Below are 21,488 nucleotides of genomic sequence, written 5' to 3' on the forward strand. Positions count from 1 at the left end.
GCGTTCTCCAAAGTATGTTCTATGGAACAACAGTCCCACAGTGAGTGATCTGTGTCAAAAAAGATTTTATGAAAATACAGATCTGCTAAACACAGAATACCCTATCTTGCTCTTGAAGACTCATAATGTGCTTTTGCATACTAAAGGGTCTAAGAAATCCAGGTTAGAAACCCTGTTTAACTTCGTGGAACTCAGTAATTCCCAGGCTTATTTGACTACAAAGCCCTTTGCTTGAGCAACACCAATTTACACCCAGTGGAGTAGTTTCTGAGAAATGCAGATGCTGCTGTGAATCCCTCCGCCTCAACTATACCTGCTGAGTCAGCCGCTCTCTCTCCTTCTCCAGCATGTAGGTGACATCATCTCCTTCTGCCGTGTCCTGTGCGTGCCTTTGCCTTTCTTCCTCGAGGTCTAGGATCACCTTTAAAGAATTAAAAAAAAAAATCATTTCCAAGATCAAGGCATCACACCTACAATACAGTTAAGTACTCTGTACCTATCTAAGCACCTAAGAGAGTTCCGGAGATAGGATAAATATATAAACAAATCCCAGGCAGAGCCATCAAGGAGCATGCTGCCTTGTAGGGTGTAAGACAGGCAAGCCACGTGTGCGCTCGGTGGAGGCATGCGCAGAATGGCACGTAAACAGAAGAGAGCCAACCGTCCAGCGGCAGGGGCTGAGAAGTCTTCAGAGAATTAACAGAAGGTCCAGGAAACTGAAGGCACTTTGTGGCACTAGGGGACAGGAGTTTGTGATGAAGCAAGAGAGGGCCACGGAAAGCTAAAAGCCGAGGTTCTCCCCTCAATGCTCAAATCACTGGAGGCACCAAATGGGGGGCCTGAAATTAAACACTTCAAATGAGAGTCATCCCAACCCTGCCTCGCTTAATTATCAACATGCATGTTGTATGTAGTTAGATAAGAGGTGAAAAGACTCTCGTGACTTCATCCTGCGTGTAAAAAGGCTAAATCATTGGGAGATTTTTCACAAGGCCTTTTAATTCACCTCCCTACTCACTTCACTTATCCTGGTGCCAAAGGATTAAGCCCAATTTTAAGGAGAATGCAAATTGAAAGGGACATTTGCCACATAATCCAGCCCAGAGCTGCGCAGTATTCTGAATGGCAATGGATTTCTTAGTCCCTTCTGCTCATGCTTCGGAGGTGCCTTGGCCCAGACCCCCAGGGCAGGGCACTGCCGTCCCAATGGCCATTTTTCATCGTTTCTCCTCACTAACAATTTTTATGAATGGAGAGAGAAAATTTTCTGGGACACGAAATTCCTCTTTAAACACGAAAAAGAAAACATTCTGGTGTACTTCCTTCCAGTTTAAAAAGAAATCTAAATTTTCAATTTAATAGAAAGATAAGCTTTTGGCTAAAGGTGGTAGACCATCTCCTTTCCTTCCCAAGGGCCTCCTAAAATTAAAGAAATGGAATGACAAGAATAAAAAACCCACAAAGATAGAGAGAGACTTTAGTAGACAAGGACTTTTAATAACACTCTGAAGAAGGACAGAGGCTAGAAGAGTGGGAACTGCTTTGGTATGGGGGAGGAAGCCGTTTTGCCTTTGGGGTCCCCAAAGAGAGACTGAACCTGGAGTGGGGCATCCTGCAGGGAAGAGGTGAGATGTGGAACAGAAAACAAGGGGACCGGCTCCAAGGCGGCACGTTCCATTAGAGGTATTTGTCCCCTCGACTTTATTCCCACACATAGACCGTCAGCAGCCAGGCACCGACTGCCCAGGCATGATCCAGATGTTTCTCCTCTGAAGACAGAAGACGGGCCCAGGACACAAGAACAGCAGCCAGACGGGGGTCGGGAAAGGGGATTATGTTCGCTTTGGGAGGACGATGGGGCAGAGAGGGAAGGGAGGTGAGGTGTAAGCTAACGAAATCCACATCTATAAGGAAAGGAAGTAGTATGTGTCTAAAACTGATAAGTGAGAGAGGAGTACGTTATCTAGAAATATGGAAGCTAGCTACCAGAATAAACAGCAATTAGAAAGAAGTGGTTGACTGACTACTGAGGAGCAGGAATGGGAAGAGACGGGCGAGGGGACTTTTTTTTTTTTCGTAATAAGCAGAGTAACCATGTAATTCACTGTTCAAACCACAACCCCTCTGAGAGTCAAAGGGGGTACTGTGAGTAACTGTGTCACGGCCACAGGCACACACTGGGACCCCCTCAGGCAAACTGGGGCTCTAAGCGGCCTAATCATGAGCCTTTAGGTCCCTGAATTCTAACGAGTCAGTGTTCTACTTAAGAATAGATAGGCAGCTGGTTTAAGATATTTAACATTCACTTAAGAAACTCACATTCAAATACAGTATTAAAGAAGTTTGAATTATTTTTAACTTCTTCCTCTTTCTAGTCACCTAAGCCACAAGTCATCCCAACCATACTGCATCCATAGCCATGAGGGCCAGCCAGCCCTTCGGCACAACTCAATTGCTTCACGTATGAAGTGGAAAAAAGGCCTGCCTATCAAACAAGGGTGTTGTAAAGATTTTCTTAGAGGATTCTGTGAAAGCTCCCCAAAACTTAGGCAACTCAAACGCACTGATACCTTTTAAACCAGAACATGAATTGTCTTCAGGTTATTTCATTCTAGAATGGAAGTTAAACTTTTCTGGGTCTTGGAAAATTTTGAGAATTCAATTAAAGATACAGGGGAAATTTCATTTTCTAGAAAGCGTACAAACTTTTGACATTCTGTATATTTTCTGGGGGTTGGGGGTGGGGTGGCACAGGACATCTGAGGTCTATCCATGGTTCGGACCTCCACTCTGGCCTTTCATTTGGACTCTGTGAAGGGAATAAAAAAATCACAGGCAAGACCTAAGTCTAAGCAATTTGTCAGATACGTTGTGAGCAGATGCCTCTCTAACGCAGGTGACCATAAAAGCAAACTAAGGTCCATCGAACTGCAGCTGCTAACCCAGATTTTCAGAATAAAATGCTTCCTATCAAATGTGCTGAAGCGCCCACCCCCTGTGTTGGTATAAACCTTAGCCAATAGTTTTTAAAATACACATTCTAGCCGAGCGTCTTTTATAGGTCAAATGTGAGCAGTAAATGACAAGATTGGGAATAAAATCACAAACACTAGAATTCCGATGAGATGAGGTAGAGGAAAGCACAGGTTTGCCTTTCCTAACTAGGGGCTGTAGGACCTGAGACCACACGCGCGCTCTCGCGCTCAAGCTCGCTCTCTCGCTCGCTCTCTCTCTCTCTCTCTCTCTCTCTCTCCCCTCCTCCCCGTTTCCCAGTAGGGTAGAACAGCTTCAAGGTAAACAACCCTTGGGACTCTATGGTTTCATGAGAAGTAACATGCAATGAAACTCAAAACTAGGAATAAATGAAAATAATCTATTGGTTTGTATGTTTACAGTCAGGTAAATTCTCTCTCTCATTCCCCAAATACCTGTTAATCTTTCTATTTATCACTTAAGTAAGCAAACAGAGAACACTCTGTTCAGCTGCAAGCTTGGTGAAACCTGTTTATTGCCAAAGTTTGGATGATCAAGAGCTGAAAAAACACCCAAGTGTTTGGAGTGTCGTATCAGGAAGGAATGCTGTCTTGAATGTGTCTGGCACACTCCCTAAATTTCGCATTTGGAACGACCTATGTTTTCTTTTCTATCTCCTGGCTCCTGAGAAAGCTAAGGGGTTTTTTAACACCTGTGAGACCTCGTGATTGAGTTACTGTGAAAACTGACAGCTGGCAGGAGAGCGCCGGGCGCCATGTGCACGGTCTGCACGGGCGTCTGCACGGGCGTCTGCACGGGCGCCCGCGCGCGCGCCGCCGGGGGCCCACCTTCCGGTGCCGGCTCTCGGCGGCGGCCAGCTGGGACAGCATGCGCTCCTGCATGTTCTTGCACTGCTTCATCACCACCTTGAGAACGGACAGCGGGTTTGTGCACACTGGCTGCTTCTCGCCGTCGTTTTTTTCCTTCAGAGTTTCAAAGTCTCTCTGTAGAGCCATTAAAGGATCACTGATGTTGTATTTTCCATAGCGTTCTTCAATGAAAGTATCTCTGTGTTGGGCCTGGGAAAGAGAACAGAAATGAACGTTTTGCTCTTGAGGAGGGGGATTTACTGGTAGTTATACATCGAAGGTGGTGGGGGTTGTGTGAATGTAAGCTGCCGACTACAGATCCGACGGGGTCATCGGAATACGAACCGACCTCAGAATGGGGCGTGATAACACTTACACAGAGCTAAGGATGCAGACATTGTTCTAGGCATTTATACTGACATTAGCTCATTTAAATTTTACAGCCCCATTCGGCAGGGCTCTCATCTCCATTTTGTAGCTGAGAAAATGATGACAGAGCGGGCAGATAACTTGCTCCAGGTTTATGTGTATCTAGCGAGTGGTCAGACTAGGATTTAAACTTCAGCAGCCTGGCTCTAAAGGCTGTGTCCTTAACCACCACGCTCTCTCCCTCTGCTTATGATGCTTATGTTACCAACGGGTATATCTGGCCTTTTCTTTCGGCGTTAATGGCATTTGTAATTTATAAAATATGCGAAATGTGATAATATTGGGAGCTCACATATTTAGAACCTAACGAGGCGGCCGTAGCTAAGTAAAGGATACTAGAACTATTTTCCCATTATAACCTAGGACTGTCAGTCATTGGCACGAACAGAACTTCACATAGCTGTTGGTGGGTCAAGGGGGCAGAGACGATCATAACTAGAGGTGCAAACGAAATCTCTTCTACCTGCTGCCGAACTCCACCCCTTCCTCTAGTCTCTGTTTAGCTGCTATCGTCCATCCTCCTATCTGTCCCCTGGGAGCTTTGTGGATGAAGGAGAAGGTGAACAGAGAATGTGGGCTGGTGCTTGGAGTCTGGTCCTGGGCTTTGGGCCTGGGTGCCAGGCCAGGTCTAAGGATTGGGAAGGGAAAGATATTCTTAGGCTTCCCTCTTCTCCTGTATCTGCTGGGAAGAGCGTGAAGTACTACTTCTTATGAGTATCATATGTTACATGCGGGCGAACATAGGGAGAGTAATAATTATTTTACAGATATTCGAGTTTCCTGAGATATTAAAAAAAAATAAAGAGTTAATATAGCACTGAGGAAACTTTCTCAAAAACCACAGCAAAGTACTATATAATTTAAGCTTTCAAATGAAACCCGATTATGAAAATTACTATAATTTATCAATTAAAATTATTTCATCAGGAGTTATATTTTCTTATAACCACCATCCACAAACAGGAACCCATTGGAAAAGAAAGGAAAATTCACAATTCAATGACTATGCTTAAAAAAAAAAACCCTCAAGAAAATAAAGCAGACATGGGGTTTCTTTAATAGAACAGAAGTATGCTTCAGTGTCGAAAATCTGACACCTCCTTCTTCATTAAACTGTTCAAGTTTAAGACCCAGGAATCACTTAGCCTTTGCTACGAATGTTATGTTGGTATCTGCGGGCAAATGTTCAATGCAGAGTTAGAAGCCCAGGGTTTTACTTCTGTCTTGACTACAAGATGACATTATTGGAGTATTTGGATAATATTTGTGTACTGGAAATGGGATTTGTGAACTCTGTTTGCTCCTCTAAATTACTGATAATCGTATTGCATGTGTGTGTTCCTGCAAGTGCATATGAACTAAAGGGGGAGGGATTTCAAAGATGGAGTCCGAGAGACAATCCTGTTCTTTTCTTCAGCTCCAAATTTAAAATAAAATTCTCAGTAAAATTTCAATATAAGCTCTAGGCCATTTACAGTGGAGAATGACAAGACCAATTTCTGAATTGGCTATTTTTATTTTATTATATTTAAAAATCATAGTCTACAGCCTTGCTACCCTGAGCAAGCCCGATCCCGTCTGATCTCAGAAGCTAAGCAGGGTCAGGCCTGGTTAGTACTTGGATAGGAAGACCAGGATGACCAGGTGCTGTAGGCATAAAAAAATAAAAAAAATAAGGGATTGTAAGCTGACAAGGTCCTTGCAATCTGTGAGGTCAACCAAGGGTTGCCTTGCCTAAAAAAATAAAATAAAATAAAATAAAAAATAAAAATTATGATGAGAGTAAAAAAATAGCTAGTTTTTAGTTACATTTTAAAAAGCAACAGTGTCAACACAGGATTCATCAATGTTTTCCTTTCACTAAAAAATACATCTGTTTCTTTTAGTTCAGGTATAAAAATATGAGATTGATAGCCCAGGATTCAATGAAAATATCCAGTTATAGATAGCTATTAATGTCTTAGGGCAAATCCATGTTTAGAAAAATACTTAGGGTAAAAGAAAAAAACCCTTTAAAAAGTTCAAATTCTACTTCATTTTTAACTGTCACGCTTTTTATTTATGATTACTGTTTCTGCATGATTAGTAGTGGTAAAGGAATGATTACTGGCACTGAAATTGGTTTAGTAGGGAAAAAAATTTGACACCTCCCCCCCCCCATCTGAATGTTTTTATGATGTTTCCCTTTGCAGAACACCATGCGGAGAGTGGTATGGGAGCTGGGAGTACAAGTCATGACCTTGCCATCAGATCTGCTGAGACACCGCCTTTCAGGTTTGAATATATAGTTAACTAATCCTTAAAAATATGACTTTTTAAAACCCACTCTGTTATTATCCTGCATAATTAATAAGCGTCACTGAATTACGAGTAATGGATGAGAAGCTTGTTTGGTGAGGTCTGAGACGCCTGTGAGAACAGTTGTTAAGCTGTCTGTTTTCTCTTGAAGTACTTCACAGTAATTCCATAATCACTCGCACAGTAATTCCAAGTTATACAAAGTCGGTGGCTTTGCGCATAAATGAAAAGAATCTGTGGAATAACCTAAAAAAGGCTCCTTGTCACAAAACAATTCTTTTAAATACATTCTAATATGGGGCCCAAGTAGGGAAGAAAATGGTCTGTATTTTTATACCAAACACTGGATTGGAAAATGAGAGACAGAATATGGTATTTTTCAACCAACTTAATGCCTCAGTAAAGTGAACTGTGTGGGTGACAGGTTAACAGCACAAATAACAACAATAATAACGAAAAAGAAATGTTAAGATGTGAAGAATGAAAGGAGAGCTTTAGTGGAGGTGTATACTGGTTATCTGTTCCTGCATAACAAATTACCCCCAAATTTAGCAGCTTAACCAGTAAACATTTTTTTATCTCATAGTTTCTGAGGGTTAGGAATCTAGGAGAGGCTGGGCTGGGTGGTTCTGTCTCAGTGTCTCTGGAAGTTTCGGTTAAGCTGTTGGCGAGGGCTACAGTCAGCGTAAGGTAAAACGAGGGCTGGCGGATCCATTTCCAAGCTTCCTTACACGGCTGTTGGCACGGGCCGTGGTTCCCTGCACGTGCCGGCTTCCCACAGAGCAGGCGATGCAAGAGATGGACAGATGATGGACAGACAGACCAAGCTGGAAGCCCCAGTGTCTCTTATAACTTACTCTTGGAAGTGACATACCATCATCACTTCCGATGTAGTCTATTGGTCACACAGACCAACCCTGGTAAATGGGGAGGGGGCTACATAAAGGTGTGAACTATCAGGAGGTGGGATCACTGGGCGCCATCTGGGAGGCTGGCTCTCACAAAGTGAATGACCAGATACACTGCCACTATTGACATCTCAGGTGAAAATCACAAAACCAAGTATCGATCTATATTAAAGACTGTAAAGGCTGAGTTTTAACATTTTAATGCTATTTCAGCCATTTCATAAGAAATTTCAAATGATCTGGATTTGACTTTTGGGGAGAAGAATTCAGTAATATAGTGAAAACCAATCAATTTCTTATAACTTCATTATTTCCATTTCAAAGACAACATACATTTTAACTGAATAGGAATTCCTACACTGTCAGAAAACATGATATTTAATTTTAGACAACAGGAAAATAATTGGTTAGACAGATTCAATTATATAGGGTATTACAAAACACACTAGTCATCTATTACTCATTTATTTTTATTGTCGTAGGCTGAATGAAACATACCATTACTGAAAGCTTAAAATAAAACAACATAATATCCTTAAAGTCCACCGTGCTTGCTCTCTAAAAATTTCAGCTTTGCTATGGCAAATTTTAAAGAAATATGAAGCAGTCGTCTCCTCTACCCTCTCTGATATTATTTATACTATTACACATACAATATATCATATATAGCATATCATATACATTATGGTATAATAAAACATGTAAATAGCAAAATATATACCGTTATAGTAAATATATATATGCATTTTAATATTAAAATAGGAAATCCATCTCTTTTTTCTCTGGACGATAATCATCAACATGAAAAGTTGTTCTATATCTAAAGGTGAAGAATTAAGGCCCATTAAATTGGGGGTTTATAGTCAAGTGCAAAGTTTTATTTTCAAGACTCAGGCTGGTACCATCACTGGATTAGAATGTGTCTTTGCCATTTCCTGCCAATTCTAAAGTGATATTTTGAAAAGTAATCAGCAATAAAAACTTTGGGCCTTTAAAAATATCTGAATACCTCTATGCCAGAAATAAAAAGACAAAAGAACATGAGTCTAATATGGTTTTTATTAATGATACCAAAAGCATGTTATCAGGAATCCTTTTCACATTCAAATTGAATCTGTTAATGTTCAAATAATTTACACTCTAGAATCTTTGATAAACTATAAATAGCTGCCTGAGCAACTGGAAATAAAGCAAACATTCTGGATAAAGATGATAACAACATTACAAGAATACTCTTTGTTCTGGAAATTGCCTTTCACTTGCTGAAAGAAAACTAGATTTTAAAGTTTGATAAAAGAGGATTTAGCCTCATTTGCATTAAACTTTAATTTTTGGAAAATGGCACAAAATGTAACATGGCAATAAAGAGCAAACATTTTCACGAATTAGAAGACTTCTAATATCTTATTAAAATCCAGTGCTCCATCACTTACCCATAAATGCTATTTCTCAAATGTAGCCTTTTCTACATGTTTATTTTCTTTAATAAGTTTTGGCTCTCGAGTCTAATAGAACTGGGATTGTATCTTGGCTCGACTACTTTCTATCTGTGTTACCTTCAGCAATTTCATGAACTTCTCTGTGCCTCAAGGTTCCTCATCTGTAAAATAAGGGTAACAATCTACTGATAGCTTTGTTATAAAAATTGAATAAATAATGTAAAATGCTTCTTATAGTTCCTGGCACATAATAAGTACTATAAATATGAAATAATTTAATAACCAAGTTTAGAATATAGGTTTTCCTTTATTGTAGACCCAATGACTAAACTCACTCCTGCAGATTTAAGATTCTGTAAAATTGGATTGTGCTGGGAAATCCTCATTAAAAGCAAAACAAAATTCATCAATCCCCAGATAACTCCAAAATAACATGTCACTGAAAGTAGTGGGAATCTGGATAACTAATAACAGTATCTATTCATTTAGCAATCAGTCTTGAACTACTATGTGGCATTCTATATAGCGTGTTTAATTAATATGTATCTCTAGCATATGATTAAACATTTCTCATTTGTATTTTTTCTTCCTGCCTAAATTGTGACTCAAAGGAAGAAGCACTTCTCGGACATCTTTCTTCTTTCGATCTCTTATGTTTTGCCTGAAGCCTAAGACACTTGACAGATATTTACTTTCCAGCCTCTTTCCTAATGCCTCCGCTTCTTACTCTCACCATTTTTGCGAGGTCAATATTTTATTTTGCTCTTAGTAAAACCTACAATGTACTTAGTATAATCATTTAAGGCAATGTCAATTTATACACTTTGCAAACTGACTTTGAAGTAGAATGAGCTTCAAAGATTCCTTTTGGAACCCCAGATATTTATAAAAGCCATTATTTACATAAGGACAGATGATCATTTATTATTTGACATGTACTAAATTCTTTTGAAGACTAAAAATGGTAAGTTTAGTACAAATAGCTACAAGTGTGGTACTTCCAGATAGTGGCCTGCTTGTTAATAGAAAAAAAAAAATTATGGGTAAACAGCCTAATGTAGCTGCTTCAACAGTCGATTCCAAAGAATCCTGTGAAAATTTCTGGATTTCTGGTAAAACGGAAACAAATATGCTGAGTTTGTCTTTTTTTTTTTTGGTCTGTGTACGTGCTTGAAAAAAGTTACATATACATCTGGAGTGAGTCTACATAAATATCTTTGTGAGCTGGGGACAAAAATGTATAAAGGGATTCAGTAAGACCTGAATAAATTAATGCTCTGAATATAAATTAAGGATTTTAAAGTACATTTTTAGTGAGGCATTAGATCCTAATCTCTTTTATTCAAGACCATACATCTTTCAAAATATGAGTCAACACCTGCCTCGTACCATACACAAAAAATGGGGATGGATCACAGATGTAAAGATAAAATATCAGTGGCCAAAAAGCACATAAAAAAGTGCTTACCTCATTCGTGATCAGGGAGATGTAAATTAAAATAATAAGATACCACTATCCAACCTCTAGAAAGGCTAAAATTAAAGGCCAACTAGAGAATGTTGGAGAGGCTACGGAGCAACTAGGACACTCGCATATTGCCGGCTGGGAGTATAAATGGCACAACTACTTTAGAAATTAATAGGAAGTTTCTCACTAAGTTAGAAAAACGCCTACCTGCAATTCCACTTCTAAATATCTATCCCAAAGACATGAAAACCTCTGTCTACAAAAAGACTTTTACACAATTGTCCACAGCAGCCTTATTCATAATAGCTCCAACTGGGGACAATTAAATATCAATCAAGAGGAGAACAGATAAATAAAATGTGATGCATTCACATACTGTTCAGCAATGAAAAGGAATGAGCTACTGATATATACAGTGATACTGATGAAACTGAGAATCATTATACTGAACAACAACAACAAAAAGCCAGGCATAAAAGAGCACATTCTGCGTGACTGTGTTCTAATAGGCAAAACTAATGTCTGGTGAAAAAATGAGAATAGTTGTCTCGGGGTACGGGGGTGGGGGGGACGACTGACCAGGAAGGAGCACAAGATAACTTTTCAGTATGACGAGAACGTTTATTTCTTGATAGGGGTATAGGTCAAATGGGTGTGCGCATCTGTCAAACTTATTGAACTGAATACTTAAGATTTGTATATTTCACTGTATCTAAATTGTATCTCTAATTTAAAAATATAAAAATAGATAATGAGTTAAAGGGAAAATTGAGTTATATGTAACATATATGCTTTATATATAATGTCTCAGAAACATGGGAGGTTCAAGCCAAAATAATTTTAATAATAATAATAACAACAGCAGCAGCAGAAACAACAGAGAACTCACACTGGAGCGCCTATTGCCTGCCACGCGGTGCGCTCAGTGCTTTACGCGTCGGCTCGAATCTCGCCTAACAGCAGTCCTCTGGAGGCGGACATCACACTTACCTCTATTTTATGGAAGAAACTGAACATTAACACGTGGCTTTCCCAAGGTTACAAAAACAGTGAAGTAGTGGATAAGAACAGTAAATGGTATGAATAGTCAGCACTAAATATGTTTGCTGAATGAATGCTACATAAAGACATTCCTCAGGACTTTGTAGGAATGAATTTCATTTAGTAGGGCTCAGTAAGTAGCTTAAAAATGAAATAGAACCGAACAGAAAACATGTGGAGCATTGAATGTTGTAAGGAAAGTACTGTTTTGAGGAACTTTTCTTCTGGCATAAGAATACGTGTGTGTGTGTGTGTGTGTGTGTGTGTGTGTGTGTGTGTGTGTGTGTGGTGTTTCCAGGGTAACAACATAAAGCCTATTTTTTTTACTATGTGTCCCTGTCAAATAAGCTTGAAGAACACTAGAAGGAATGAATCCAAAAAGTCTGACTCCTAAATCTATGATTTTAAATAGTTTTAGCTAGAATACATAAATTCTAAAAGTGATAAGGAAGCAGTATTGTTTTATTTTTTACTAACAAATGTTATAAAAGTCTACAAACCAGGAGTTTAGCTTAACATCGAATATACAGAATGTAATATATGTACATACTTGTGTGTGTGTTATCAGCACTGGGGAATTCTGGGGAAATTTTCTGGCCTACGGATGAGTTACCAAGGTACATGCTTTGAATGCTTTTATTAAACACTTAATCTGCTGAGTACGATATGTGCTAAGTTACATGGATGTTGATATGGAGACACAGATCTGACCAGATAAGATGTAGTCCTCCTAGGAGCTTAAAATTTGCCAGACAAGTTTAAAGCCTAACAGCAGAAATAAACGAGTCGCCGCTGCTCGTTAAATGTTTTCAGAACAATATCCCTGATGCTCAGAGGAACACCAAGTACAGTTTGTTTGAGCAGAACTTTCTAAGACTCAGACCTCATGCTCGTAGGGAATAGGAAGGAAGAGGCCAGCCCTGGAAGTGGGCGGGTTCTGGTAGGTAAATGGGACTATCAGCAATTTAATGAATCACAGGAAATGTGCACAACCCAAAAACTGTCTCTAAAGTATTATACGAAGAGACCTAGCTCGCCAGCTGTGACTGTGCGTGATACTTGAAGTAACTACGAACTTGAAACACTTCTTTTGTTAGAGATGTGTGTGGGCTCTTTCACTCTATTCTTAACAGTGCAGAAACTAACTTCGAGGTTAAAATATTTAAAAAGAGCTCACTAAATAAGATGTAAAAGGATAGTTTTTTCCTCTGGTTAGAGGATTCTCTGGAGGGAGGTGTATAATTGTGGGATGGGTCTTAACTCTAAAAATTTGTCCCAAGCAAGATTCTTAAATTACAAACACTGATATTACAAGGAGGCATGGCAAGAAACAAGCTGCTCAAATGTAAGGTCCTGGGAAGAGGGTCCTTAGCTTGGCTGAGAAGTAGAAAGTGTTCACATTTAGAAGCTTATTAAGTAAACAGGAAAAAGAAGTGTGTGGGGGTAGAGGGCCGTGTGGGGGGGGGGGGCGGGTGGAGGCAGGGCAGAGTGAATAGCATGGTTTGAAAGCTATACCACGGCGAGAGCAAGATGTCAGGGCGGGCAAAAGGAAGCCAGGACAGTGCTAATGAGACACCCTAAAGACAGATTCTGCGATGCCACATTAGGAGAATGAGCCCCACGTTGCAAGCTGGAAGCTGGCAAGGCGGCGATTCTTGCTGCCACTGCAGCCTTCCACAGCGGGTCGTAACTAGCCGGCTATTCAGTTTCAAGCAGCCATCATACGAGTAGACTGGGACTCAGATTTGAGAAGGATCGTTTTTCTTCAGAGAACAGAAAGGAAAGAAGGGTAAAGCAGCTGAGACTGTAAAGTAAATGTTGGGCTGTCGGTGCCCGGTGGGGTGTCTACTGACAACTTTAAACGTGAACGGGCAGTGTTCATCCCTGCAGTGAGGTACTGAATGCACGGTGAGATGGAGCGTGCCGAAGCTGGCCACTGCCACTAGCAATCCAAGTAATCCCGACCCAAGGCTGCCCGTGACCCAAGGCTGCCCGTGCATTCCTAACCACGCTGTACTGAAGGGCCGTAGAATACGCATGGATCAGAGGACGAGCAGGAGCTACCTTTGTCAGGAGCTAAACGGGCTCTTCCTTTTTATTCTAAAGGATGGCAACACCATCGGGAAACTTGGAATGTCGCCAAGGACAAGAATGGGATTTCCACGACCGCTTTCCCATTTTACTCTCATAAGGGGCAGGGAAAACGGGCTCCATTCTAAGCCTCTAAGACTTCGTTCCAGCATTCTTTTCCTCTAATGACTTCTAGGTCTAAGTGCAGGAGTTAGTCATTTGTCCCATTGATGGAGACACTGCCAGGAAGGAAGGACAAGAACTAAAAGAAAACTTTTAAAGGGAAAAGAGCTCAGAGTCATCAATTTGGAGAGCAAAAAGAGAAAGGAGAAAAGAAGATTTTGTGAAAGCCAAAAACAAAAACAAAAAAAAACACTGGAGAAATGGGGGAAAGTAAATACATTCTGAAAGAGGGAGCACACATGTAATTTAGACAGATGCCCGCAGAGGTCCTCGCTGGGAAACAGTGTTTTTTATATATATCCAAGTAGATGAAGAAAGATGAGCAACGCTGTGCCCTTTTTAAAACGATGCTGTTTTTTCTCTGATGCTTACAAAGCTCCCATTACCTACTAGCTGGGGAAGGCAGATGGCCACATCCCAGGTTGAAAGGAAAGGACACCAAGGTAAAATGTCAGTTGAAAACTAAAATATGGTCTTTGATATTTTTTTTAAGACAAATACAAATACATAGTGAACAAAGGTACATATCCTAATTACTACAAAAATGGAAACAAACACAAAGCAATAATTTCCTGCCTGAAGAACAAATTGTTCCCTCTTAGTACAGGGTGAAATGTAGAGGTCACTGAGTGGGAATTATCAACAACGGTAAAAGTTAGGAAACTAGACTACTATTGTTAAACCTCTCTTTTCAAAAATATGAATTACTAAATGGCAATCTCTTTTGAGGCTTGAATACATTCCAGTTAGACTTAAAGATCCCGAACTTATTCTCTCACATGACGAATATTTCTTTCTTTTTAAATTATTTTTATTTTTCAATTATAATTCAACATTCAACATTATTTATATTAGTTTTAAGTGTACTGCATAGTGGTTAGACATTTATATAACTCATGAAGTGATCCCCCTGATAAGTCTAGTACCCACCTGGCACTATACAGTTATCACAATATTTTTGACATCCCCATGACTATTTTGTAACTGCCAATTTGTACTTCTTAATTCCTTCACCTTTTTTACCCAGCCCTCAACCTCCTCCCATCACATGACAAATATTTCTGAAGAACTTACTAGGTTCTATATATCTGGGATGCAGTGCTGAACAAGATGAAGTACCCTCATGGAGCTTAAATTTAGTGAAAAAAGAAATATTAGACTGAAAGAAAACAGAAATGAAAATCCCCACAATCTCTGATGTTTATCAGCATGAGTGGACAAATTCTCATATTATGACTAATGTAGTGCAGACAAAAGTAAAAGAGGAATCACATTATGATTCAAGTCTACAAAAAATTATTGGGTACAATAATGTGAGAGGCTCTGTGTATGAAGTTTCCAATCAATCGGAACAGAGACTTCTGAATTTAATAACACAGTCACATACTTATGTCTACCAACAAATTTAGGCTTCTGTTATACAGAGAGTATGCTAGGTGCTGAGTTAGGTTTAAAAAATTTTTTTAAAGTTATGCATTCTTGGAACTCACTAGGCACAGTTAGCCTTCTGAGGCAGAAGATCCTTTCTGTTGTTGTTAAACAATGGAATATTATGAACTACATGTATGAAACTGAAAACAAGAAAAATGCTTTGAATGGTCGTAGGTCTCTGGCTATGATAATAATTTCTCGAAATTTTAGTCGTTAGCTGTAGCTCATACACATATGGTTAGCTTTATTTAATTTGAGTCCATGACCTGTGAGAAAGAGATCTACTTTAAAGAATAACTTTTAGGTATCCTGTGAAAAAGCAGAATTTGAAAATTAGTGGGAAATTTACTTTTTGCTCTTTTGGGGAAAAAAATCAGGGTTATGGAGATAACAAGATCATGCCTTCCTTAGGCTACACCTGTCTCCACGCTTTTAACTATATTTTAGAACTACCACAGATTATGTGAGAAGAACAAGCTACTTAGAAGTAACAATAGTTAAAAAGTAAATGTCTTTCTTAACTCCTTGCCATCTTCCTGCTTATACGATATTTCTTATAAATGATATTATTGTACAATAAAATACTATGCAACCATTAAAGAGAATGAGAGATCTTTATGTGAAACATTCTCCAAGATATAATAAGTGAAAAATAAGATAAAGAACAGTGTGCATATTTTAAAAAAAGGAGGCGAGAGAAAGACAGTATTAAGTTGCAAGTGCTGAAGCCAGAAACACATCTCGCAAAGCCCCTTCCTTCTACCCCCTGGGCTCGGTTCCCATGAGGATGGTAGGAGTTCCCAGAGTGCTCTGCTCTGGGAAAGGGAATGAAATTCGTGAAAGGAGAGCACCAGGCTCAGTGGCGGGCACTCTGGCAGAAAAGAGCCAAAAGCAGCAGGAAAGGCTGGGCATTTGTATGGGTCATACAAAAACTGGGTATTTATAAAAAAGGGGGACTGCATTCTTAAGTAATTAAGCATCTTTGTTTCATTCAGGAAAACACTGACTCCCATATATAACAGCTCACTCTTAAAAAAAGAATTGCCTGACATCAGCTACTTGCTAAACAACTTATCACATGTCATCCTTCACATCACAAATTGTGGCATTTAGGGGTTCAAGAGCGAAGACGTCAGAAGAATAAACAAATTTCGCATTTCTCTGACATCTTCACTGGTCTCTTTTTCTCTGCCTTTAAGGAAAGAAAAGGGGGAATTCTGCTTGTTAAGTGCTTTACAGAGCACACAGTTCTCTCTCAGGCTACGGAAAAGATTATGGCAGTGGGGACTTTTATTACATTTATTCAGCTTGAAACTAAAACAAATAAAAAAGGGAAACAGCTTATTCCTGTTTTTTGACTTCCTCTTATTGTGTCTTCCTTGCATGTGTTAGCCTTGTGATTTAGAATTAATCAGAGGTTATTTCTAGTTGCCCCATAAAAAAAAGAGAGAGAGAAAAAAAGGAAGACAAAATCTCAATAAGATTTTTGGAGAAATTGATGAGCCAATTCTAGAATTCATATGGAAATGCCAAGGACCACGAACAACCAAAACAACTTTAAAAAAGAACACAAATGTGAGAATTAACACTACCTAATTTTACGACTTACTATAAGGCCACAGTAATCAAGACAATGTGGTGTTGGCACCAGGGTAGATAAGTAGATCAATGGAACATAACGGATTCCTGAAATAAACCCACAAGCATGAGAAACTGATTGTGACAAAGGCGCCAAGGCCATTCCATGGAGGAAGATAAGTCTTTTCAACAAATGGCGCTAGAACAATTGAATAGCCATATTAAAAAAGGATTTTGATCTGCATGTTGTACCATATAACAATTTTGAAGTTGTATTATAGACCTAAGTGTAAAACTTTAAACAAAAAAAATTATAGAAAATAACATAGGAGAAGAAAAAAAATTTTTTGACCCTGGTTTAGGTCAAGATTTCTTACAGGTGATACTAAAAAGAAATCCATGAAAGAAACATTGATAAATGGGATTTCGTTAAAATGAAAACATAGTTAAGAGAATGAAATGACAAGCCACAGATCGGGAGAAAAGGCATATATCTAATAAAGAACTTGCATCTAGATATGTAAGGAATGCTCAAAACTCAATAATGAGAAAACAATTCAATTAAAAAATGGGCAAAAGATTTGAACAAATACTTTAGCAAGGAAAACACAGATGGCAAATAAACACGTGGAAAGGGGCTCAACATCATTAGTCAATAGGGAACTGCAAATTCAAACTGCAATGAGGTATTATATACTTATTAGAGGCTAAAATGGCAAGACTGGCCATACCAAATGTTGGTGAGGACGTGGAGCAACTGGAACTCTTATACATGCTGGAGGAATGTAAAATGCTACAGGCACTTTGGAAAAAGTTTGGCAGTTTCTTAAAAGTTAAAAGTTATACACCTGCCATATAATATAGCCATTCCATTCCTAGGTACTTATCCAAGAGAAACTAAAGCACATGTCCTTAGAAATCCTTGTATATAAATGTTCCTAGCAGTTTCATTGTTAATAGTCTCAAACTGGAAACAATGAAAATGTTCAACAGATGAACAGCTAAAACAAACTGGTACATACATATACAATGGAGCAGTACTCAGTAATAAAAGGAACGAACTATTAATACGAAAACATGGATGGATCTCAAGATAATTCAACCAAGTGAAAAAACCAGGTACCCCCCACCCCTGCAAAAAAAAAAGGTACATTCTGCATAATCCCATTGATATAAAATTCCAGAAAATGTAAACTAATCTCTAGTGGATTAGCGGTTTAGGGACAGCGGGTAGGGAGCAGTGGGTAAGGTTAGGTAAAAGGGTCACCAAGGGTTGCAAGGAAAATTTGGGGGGTGATGGATATGTTCCTTATTATAGTAATGACTTCATGGGGAATACATATGTCAAAACATCATGATGTACACGTTAAATATATGCAGTTTATTTTACGTCAATTACACCTCAATAAAGCTGTTTTAAAAAACAAACTATAACAGTATCCCAAGTCAAACATAGAGAAATAAACAAAGAAATCAATGGGAAAAAATCAATTCTAAAAAGGCTTCGACACTGTCCCTGTGTTTCCTGTTTTCATTATAAAGGCAGAAAGAGAGGAATATAACATAACATCTGTTTCATGCCCCAGAGTACACCCTTAACCCTTGCCAGCTGTCTCAAACTACAGCTGGGGGTGAGGCCAGACCAACTCGAAACCATCAACTCCCGTAAGAAAAACAAGCTAAAGTACAAGCCCTGTTAATTGACAAAGATTTAATTTAAAGACTCATCTTTCTCATGAAAGGCAGCAAATTAGTGCTTTGGAATCTGTATTCTTTATGGAATATACCTTGTTACTAAATAGATGGACTTTAAAACATGTCCTAATAATAATAACAGTAATTGAGCACTAAGCACCTCGATTATCATTTGCTATCTCATTTAATTCTCACTATAACCATACAGATAAAGCATACTGGGTAAATAACCGGCCTAAGATCATACAACAGTGAAATGGCAGAGCCCAAAGCTAGGTAGGTCTGTCTGATTTGAAAGCTCATGCTCTTAACAGCTACCCATAATTGAATGTTTTAGTTGATAGTTTTGAAGTGTGCTTAGTAATTATCTTTATATCTCTTTTATGAAAAGCTAGGATATCATATATGGACTTTATTCAGAGAGAATGAGAATAAAAAATATCAGCCATTCCGACTATAACAACACATTAAAATATAGCCCAAAATGGCCACTGATTAATTCCTTTCTAAACCATATTTCATAGTAAAGGTAATGAATATAACTCCGAAGTCTTACAATTTCCTCAATAAAGTTCTGTTTGTTTCTTTATATTCTAATTCATTTATTCAGGCAGAAGTTGAACTTCTCTCAGTTATAGCTTTTATGTTCATGTGATCTTTATCAAAGATCTAAACTACCTACCCCAATCCTAAAAGCTCTTCTAAAAATCATTTATCAAAATGGGATCATTTTTGACCAAAGCATTGTTAGGTCCAGGCTTACGGGTGCTGAAGAATGCATCAACTTTGAGTTTAAAGTACATTCACAGATGTGTTGTTAAGCAGGCTAACATCTGGTTTTTTTTCCCTTTAATGTAAACACCCTTGACAGGCTTACTAATATAGGACAATGTATGCTGATTGCTAAATTCAATGTTACCTTCCTCATCTCAGACCAGCCTTTATAATAATTTGCTTCCATAAGAGGCACAAGGCCATGACCAAAAACATATGTCAGACTTCGCTTAGAGTGAACTTGTATTTGTGATGTTCTTGAGCCACAGTGCCTGCCATGATAACTTTTTTCTCCTATATATTTGGCACTGTCATGGATCCTTATAATTACTGTTTTTTTAAGAATATTTTCAGCAAAAGTACAGGCATACCTCGGAGATATTATGAGTTCAGTTTCAGACCACTGCAATAAAGTGGTCACACTAGTTTTTTGGTTTCCCAGTGCATATAAAAGTTATTTATACTATATTGTAGTCTATTAAGTGTGTAACAGCATTATATCTAAAAAAAACAAAACAAAACAATGTACATGCCTTAATTTAAAAGTACTTTATTGCTAAAAAAAATGCTAACCATCATCCGAGCCTTTAGCAACTTTAATCTTTTGTAGCAGGGTTGCCATAAACCTTCAATTTGTAAAGCACAATACTAAACTGAAGTGCAATAAAACAAGATATACCTATAAATCATTTATTATTTCAACACAGACCTAAATGTAATATTTGGATTTTTAATTTTTATATTTGGCTGCTTTAAAAACTCAAAACAGTTAAACCAATAGAATGAATAGCATACTATAATCTCATACTCTAAATATTTAATTTCTAACTCTGTCCTGTCTAGAACATTTTTTGTCAGTAGATCTTGCTCAGGGAATTCTGTAATGGCCTTTAGCCAAAAACAACAAAGTCCTATCTAAGCTTTAAAAGAGTTATACCTGTTAAAAAAGAGTTTTACTGTTTTATGATTGAGACATCAGTGGGAAGGAATTTAAGGCTTCTTAAGCTAATTCTACATGAAAGTGGTAATAGTTTACCACTTAACATTGTACAAGCAATTTAAAGAATGCTTTAAAATAAAATGATCCTAATAAATACAGGGTAGGTTCTACTCGGTCATAGCTAAGTGTGGCTTTGCATCAGAGCTAAGAGGCAGAAATATCATATGCCCAATGTGGAAGATTAAAAAATAAACGAATCTAATTTTTGTTAGCAGTCAAATCTGTTTTCCAAATTTTCAAACTGGCCATTGATTAAGGTTCCCCATTTTCTTCCGAAACAGTCAGACCAGGCTGGGAAGCCTTTCCTAGATTTGCTTGGAACTAATGAGCTGAGGCTCTCTTGCCGAACTGTGTGATTCTCCCCCAGCCTCCAACAGTTAGTTCATAAGCAATATGATTTGCTTTCACTGTGGAGGGGATTCCTATAGTGTTTTCATTCATGGCAATAAAGTGGTCAAAGGGAAAGACTTTCATAAAGAATGTTTCTCTCTGATGTAATTCCTTCTAAAACAGAAAATACTTTATATAAAGTTCAATTAGGACCAAATACAGTATAAACGGCCTCTGTAACAATTAGGCTTCAAATACAGAAGAGGCTGAATATTACATTATTTTCTATTCGCTTCTCTGGTTCTATGCCAAACATGCCTTGGCTGCAACAGAAGAATGAGGAGGCTTTTATATTTTGGGGAGAAAAAGGAACATGACTATGGGGGCTCTAGAAGGGTGTCATTGCAATCTGGCACTTTGCAAATATTTTGGAAAATGAATGAAGCTCTTCTATAATTATAATTCCATAGGTAGGATCTACTTATAAACTATGGCAACTTTATAACATATCCCTATATAAACCCAAACTTTGCCAATGTGACCTATTTATTTGGCAGCAATAGTGAATGAACCATATTGTTCTGTTCCAAATGCAAGGCTGAAGAAGAGGTTATATATCCCGGGGGGGGGGGGGGGATCTATTTTGAAGGTGAGGAGTCAAAAAAAAAGATACACACATACACACACATATGAACTTTAACATATATATGTGTATATATGTATATATGTGTGTGTGCATATATATATATCTTTTTTTTTACTTGAATAGAAAGGAAAGATCAATCATACCCATTTTGAACAAAGACTAAAACCTTTTCAACCCATTAAGCACGAATTAAGAAAGAATACTACTAAAGGGAAGGAAATTAGTAAGCTGCCATATTAGTCCAAGAAGTCCAACAGGTGTTTGTTTTAGGCAAGAACTATAGAAATAACGCAGTAACATATTACAGAATCAAAACAAACAAACAAACAAACAAACAAAACAAAATTAATACTGAG

General features: G+C 38.3%; 2 protein-coding genes across 5 annotated transcripts in view; one reads left to right on the plus strand and one right to left on the minus strand.

The window, feature by feature from the left end:
• ST7L (suppression of tumorigenicity 7 like) overlaps window positions 1-21,488 on the plus strand; it is a 207,135-nt gene that overhangs the window by 109,876 nt on the left and 75,771 nt on the right. For all 3 annotated transcript variants that reach the window (XM_016124312.2, XM_016124315.2, XM_016124316.2), the window contains one exon: window positions 6,464-6,545. In XM_016124312.2, coding sequence (XP_015979798.2) covers window positions 6,464-6,545 — 82 coding nt within the window. The remainder of the gene's footprint in view (window positions 1-6,463; window positions 6,546-21,488) is intronic.
• The window catches only part of CTTNBP2NL (CTTNBP2 N-terminal like), a 43,801-nt gene that overhangs the window by 4,883 nt on the left and 17,430 nt on the right, over window positions 1-21,488 (minus strand). For both annotated transcript variants that reach the window (XM_016124311.2, XM_036235251.1), the window contains 2 exons: window positions 3,822-4,052; window positions 314-421 (listed from right to left, as the gene is read on the minus strand). In XM_016124311.2, coding sequence (XP_015979797.2) covers window positions 314-421; window positions 3,822-4,052 — 339 coding nt within the window. The remainder of the gene's footprint in view (window positions 1-313; window positions 422-3,821; window positions 4,053-21,488) is intronic.

Source organism: Rousettus aegyptiacus, unplaced genomic scaffold, assembly GCF_014176215.1.
Source record: "Rousettus aegyptiacus isolate mRouAeg1 unplaced genomic scaffold, mRouAeg1.p scaffold_m13_p_17, whole genome shotgun sequence".
Taxonomy (NCBI): domain Eukaryota; kingdom Metazoa; phylum Chordata; class Mammalia; order Chiroptera; family Pteropodidae; genus Rousettus; species Rousettus aegyptiacus.